The sequence below is a fragment of the Sardina pilchardus genome, chromosome 11 (genome assembly GCF_963854185.1).
Source record: "Sardina pilchardus chromosome 11, fSarPil1.1, whole genome shotgun sequence".
Lineage (NCBI taxonomy): Eukaryota > Metazoa > Chordata > Actinopteri > Clupeiformes > Clupeidae > Sardina > Sardina pilchardus.
In genome coordinates, this window is record NC_085004.1 from 7019322 (window position 1) to 7024321 (window position 5000).

At 47.5% G+C, this 5000-nt stretch overlaps 1 protein-coding gene across 2 annotated transcripts in view; it reads left to right on the top strand.

The window, feature by feature from the left end:
* The window catches only part of polr2b (RNA polymerase II subunit B), a 14738-nt gene that overhangs the window by 8128 nt on the left and 1610 nt on the right, over window positions 1-5000 (top strand). For both annotated transcript variants that reach the window (XM_062548801.1, XM_062548802.1), the window contains 6 exons: window positions 364-460; window positions 1074-1168; window positions 1544-1794; window positions 3480-3569; window positions 4510-4617; window positions 4835-4948. In XM_062548801.1, the coding sequence (XP_062404785.1) occupies window positions 364-460; window positions 1074-1168; window positions 1544-1794; window positions 3480-3569; window positions 4510-4617; window positions 4835-4948 (755 nt within the window). The remainder of the gene's footprint in view (window positions 1-363; window positions 461-1073; window positions 1169-1543; window positions 1795-3479; window positions 3570-4509; window positions 4618-4834; window positions 4949-5000) is intronic.

A 5000-nucleotide genomic window follows, 5' to 3' on the forward strand; every position in this document is an offset into this window, starting at 1 on the left:
CACACGCACCCGCTCCATGGAGTGCCTGCGCTTCAGAGAACTGCCCGCAGGTACACACACACACACACACACGCACCCGCTCCATGGAGTACCTACGCTTCAGAGAACTGCTGGCAGGTACACACACACACACACTCTGCACTCAAGCACTATGAAACTGGGGTTTGGGCCACTAGATGGCGCCAGTCAGCAGCACACAATTTATATTACTACTGTAGAGCCTGGGCCCAGCATCACTACACAGGATAAATATTTAATGTAATAATATATGATAAAATATAATCATTATGGTCATGTGTTAATGTGTGTGTGTGTGTGTGTGTGTGTGTGTGTGTGCGTGTGTGTGCGTGTGTGTGTGTTCAGGCATCAACTCCATCGTAGCCATTGCTTCCTACACGGGGTACAACCAGGAGGACTCGGTCATCATGAACCGCTCTGCTGTGGACCGAGGATTCTTCCGGTAACATCCGTGTGTGTGTGCATGTGTGCCTGTGGTGGTTTACTCACTGTCAAGACTACCTAGCTCAGAGTAGCCATGACATAAAGGGAGACCATGCCGTTTGAACAGTTAAATACAAATCATTTATGAAATAATACCACTAAAGCATAATCTGAATCAAGAAGAATATCAGGTCAGTAAATGAGAAGCGACAAAAGGTTAATCAAATGTGTCGTGCAGATCAGTGAAGTGTAGACTATGTGTAGTGCAAAAGGCAAAAGGGAGTATGATGCTGCTGCCACCAGCACAGAGGCCAGAACAGATCAGAGCCAAGCAAAGCAATGCAGAGCAGAGCAAAGCAGAGAGCTGCAGAGACAGAGCAGTTACAGCAGTAGGTCAGAGGTGCTTTTGAACAGTCCCGCCATTCAGCTGTTGTCCAGTTCAGGTAGACTAGAAAACACAGCTCCCCCTTCAGACGCGGGGGAGAGAGACTGCCCAAACCTACAATGTCAAGAGGTGGAGTGAGCACACCCAGCATGGAAAAGCCGGGCGTGACACTCACTCTGTATTATGATCATGTGAGTAAATCTGGTGTGTGCGTGTGTGTGTGTGTGTGTGTGTGTGTTTGTGTCAGGTCTGTGTTCTATCGGTCCTATAAGGAGCAGGAATCTAAGAAGGGCTTTGATCAGGAGGAGATCTTTGAGAAACCCAACAGAGAAACTTGCCAGGGTAAGACTCTCTCTCTCTTTTTCACACACTCTCACACGCATGCACACACACACACACACACACGCACACGCACGCACACACACACACACACACACACACACACACACACACACACACACACACACACACACACACACACACACGCACGCGTATACTTCCCATGGTTGGTATGATGTGTTTATTAATCCTGACCAAGAGAACAGCTGTGTGTGTGCATGTCTGTTCCATTTATTCTCTGATGTCTGCTTGGATCTGTGGCGGTCTTCTGTGTGTCTGTGTGTGTGTGTGTGTGTGCGTGCGTGCGTACGTACGTGTGCGTGTGGTCAGTCTGTTCCTGTCCTGTAATCTGACCTGTTGTCCTGCGCTGTCCATCAGGGATGCGTCATGCCATCTATGACAAGCTGGACGACGACGGGCTGATAGCGCCGGGCGTGCGTGTGTCCGGCGAGGACGTGATCATCGGGAAGACGGTGACTCTGCCGGAGGTGGACGATGAGATGGAGAGCACCAACCGCCGCTACGTCAAGAGAGACTGCAGCACCTTCCTGCGCACCAGCGAGACCGGCATCGTGGACCAGGTCATGGTCACGCTCAACCAGGAGGGATACAAGTTCTGCAAGATCAGAGTGAGTGAGTGAGTGAGTGAGTGAGTGAGTGAGTGAGTGAGTGAGTGAGTGAGTGAGTGAGTGAGTGAGTGAGTGAGTGAGTGAGTGAGTGAGTGAGTGAGTGAGTGAGTGAGTGAGTGAGTGAGTGAGTGAGTGAGTGAGTGAGTGAGTGAGTGAGTGAGTGAGTGAGTGAGTGAGTGTGTGTGTGTGAGTGTGTGACCGGCATCGTGGACCAGGTCATGGTCACGCTCAACCAAGAGGGATGCAAGTTCTGCAAGATCTGTGTGTGTGTGTGAGAGAGACTGGCATGGTGGACCAGGTCATGGTCACTCTCAACCAGGGGGGATACAAATTCTGCAAGATGTGAGTGTAAGTGTGTGACGGGCATAGTGGACCAGGTCATGGTCACAATCAGGAGGGATACAAGTTCTGCAAGATATCTGTGTGTGTGTGCGTGCTGGGGGGGCGAGTGGAAATGACTGCGCTGATAGTAACTGAAGAACTCTTTACAAGCCAAAGCCTTTTCTTTTACTTCTACTCTCAACTTTTTATAGAAGTGTGTAGTGTGTGTGTGTTTGCTAAGAATGTCCCTGATATTTCATCTTGTAATGGATACTGTTATAGAAATGATCATGTTATTATCATTGTTAAGTACATTTAGATGTGTCACAGTTATCTTGCAAAGTATTCATGTATACGCAGATACCAACCAAGCAAAGCGTGTGTGTGTTTGCTAATAATGTCCCTGATATTTCATCTTGTAATGGATACCAACCAAGCAAAGCGTGTGTGTGTGTGTGTGTGTGCCTGCGAGCGTGCTGTAAAGTGTGAGCTGATGAGTGTGTGTTGGTGTGTGTGTTCGTCCCTGCTTTATGACTCCTTTAGGTGTGTTATTGGGTAGCAAAGTGTATTTGCTCTTGGTTGTTTGTGCATGTGTGTGTGCTTGTCATTGTTTGCTAAATGTAGGGTGTGATTGTTTCCGACATCAGGCAAATAAAGGTATGTGTGTGTTATTGACAGATTAACAAGACATAGCATTAGGCTGGATATAAAACATGCCGTAGGTGTGTGCGTGTGTGCGTGTTTGTGCCTGTGTTATTGACACATTAACGAGGTGTAGCATTAGGCTGGATATTAAACATGCCATGTGCAGGTCTGTAGGAAAATTACTGTCCAGGAGTTGAGATATAAAACAAGTTCCATCTGGCTGTGTGTGTGTGTGTGCGCGCACCTCTGAGGCTTGCATTGCTTCAAATGAGATCATATCTGGCGTGCTAGTACAAGCTGTCCATCTGCTGAGAGACTGGAGACTGTGTGTGCGTGTGTGTGTGCGTGTGCGTGTGTGGTTTTGGAGTGGCCAGATCGTTCAGACTGAGATACAGCTATAGAATCGCATTTCAAACCATTTTCTAATTCGTTAGAATCAGATGAGCAACATTATGTAATGCTCAGACTATCAAGCGTCAGTGTGGATAGGATCTGCACAGGCCTTAGATGGAGATGCAGCTGGACCTGGTCCCAGATCAGTGCTCTCACAAACATCTCTCACAAACATGTGTGTGTGTCTCTCCCTGTCTCTCTCTCTCTCTCTCTCTCTCTCTCTCTCTCTCTCTCTCTCTCTCTCTCTCTTTATCTGTCTCTCCCTATCTCTTTGTCTGTCTCTCCCTCTCTCTTTCTCGCTCTTTCTTCCTCTCTCTCTCTCACAGGTGCGCTCCGTGAGGATCCCTCAGATTGGAGATAAGTTCGCCAGTCGACATGGACAGAAGGGAACCTGTGGGATCCAGTACAGACAAGAGGTGTGTGTGTGTGTGTGTGTGTGTGTGTGTGTGTGTGTGTGTGTGTGTGTGTGTGTGTGTGTGTGTGTGTGTGTGTGTGTGTGTGTGTGTGTGTGTGTGTGTGTGTGTGTGTGTGTGTGTGTGTGTGTGTGTGTGTGTGTGTGTGTGTGTTGCATTTGTGGTTGTGAAAAAAAGAGTGTAGAAAAAAGTTTGTGTATGCTGTATGCAACACTGGTACCCACAGATGCAGAGGAAGTGTGTGTGTGTAGCTGCAGCTGCAGCTGACCGTATGTGAATTCTAAGTCTAAATACGCCTGGCCTTGAACTGGAAGTGTTTGTGTGTCTGTCTGACTGTCTGTCTGTTTTAAGGGCTTTAGAATTTCCCCTACTTCCCTACTGACTTTATATGGACCAGCCAAATTCTGAGAAGAGTGTGTGTGTGTGTGTGTGTGTGTGTGTCTGGGCGTGTGGAGCATCTGAGACTCAGAGAAGTACAGTGGTAAATAAAAAATAAAAACAGCAAATGAACCATCTCAATGTCTGATGATCAAGGACCTTTAAAGACGTATGTGTGTGTGTGTTTTGGTCTCATTCCAGACGCTCTTATCTTTGTAAGCATTATACACATCCTCCTCACACACACACACACACACTCACTCACTCACTCACTCACTCACTCACACACACACACACACACACAGCATCTCATCTTCATTCAGAGTGATGCAGCTGCAGCTTCATAAAGACAGTCCAAACACACACATACACATTAAGTTTGTATTTATTTATGTTTTTGTGTAACTATGTTTGCGTGAAGCCACTGAAGGTGTGTGCCGCGCGCATCTGAGATTGAAGGGTCATAACTCAAACCTTCTGGAATTTCTCTCTGCTCATGCACTGATATGTAATTGAAAGAATTGAAAGAATGCAAGATATTTAACCTGTGTGTGTTTGTGTGTAGGATATGCCGTTTACGTGTGAGGGCATCACCCCTGACATCATCATCAATCCTCACGCCATCCCCTCCAGAATGACAGTCGGCCATCTTATCGAGTGCCTGCAGGGCAAGGTGAGTGAGTTAGTGAGTGTGTGTGTGTGTGAGAGAGAGAGTCCTTTTTAAGGGAAAAAACACATTCTATGTAAGATTCTATGGTTGTGGCTTGTTGATATGTTCTGGTGTGCTTCCTGTGCTGAGAGCGAGCTGCATATCTCTATAGCATATCTGTGCTGTGGGCAGAACTACTGTAGCCCTTTGAGGATGTCCTGTTGGTGTGCGCTCTCTGCAGGTGTCGGCCAATAAGGGAGAGATCGGTGATGCCACGCCCTTTAACGACGCCGTCAACGTGCAGAAGGTCTCCAACCTGCTCTCAGAATACGGCTATCACCTGAGGGGCAACGAGGTACACACACAAATACAGACCTGCTCTGAGTATGGCTAGCTCCTGAGAGGCA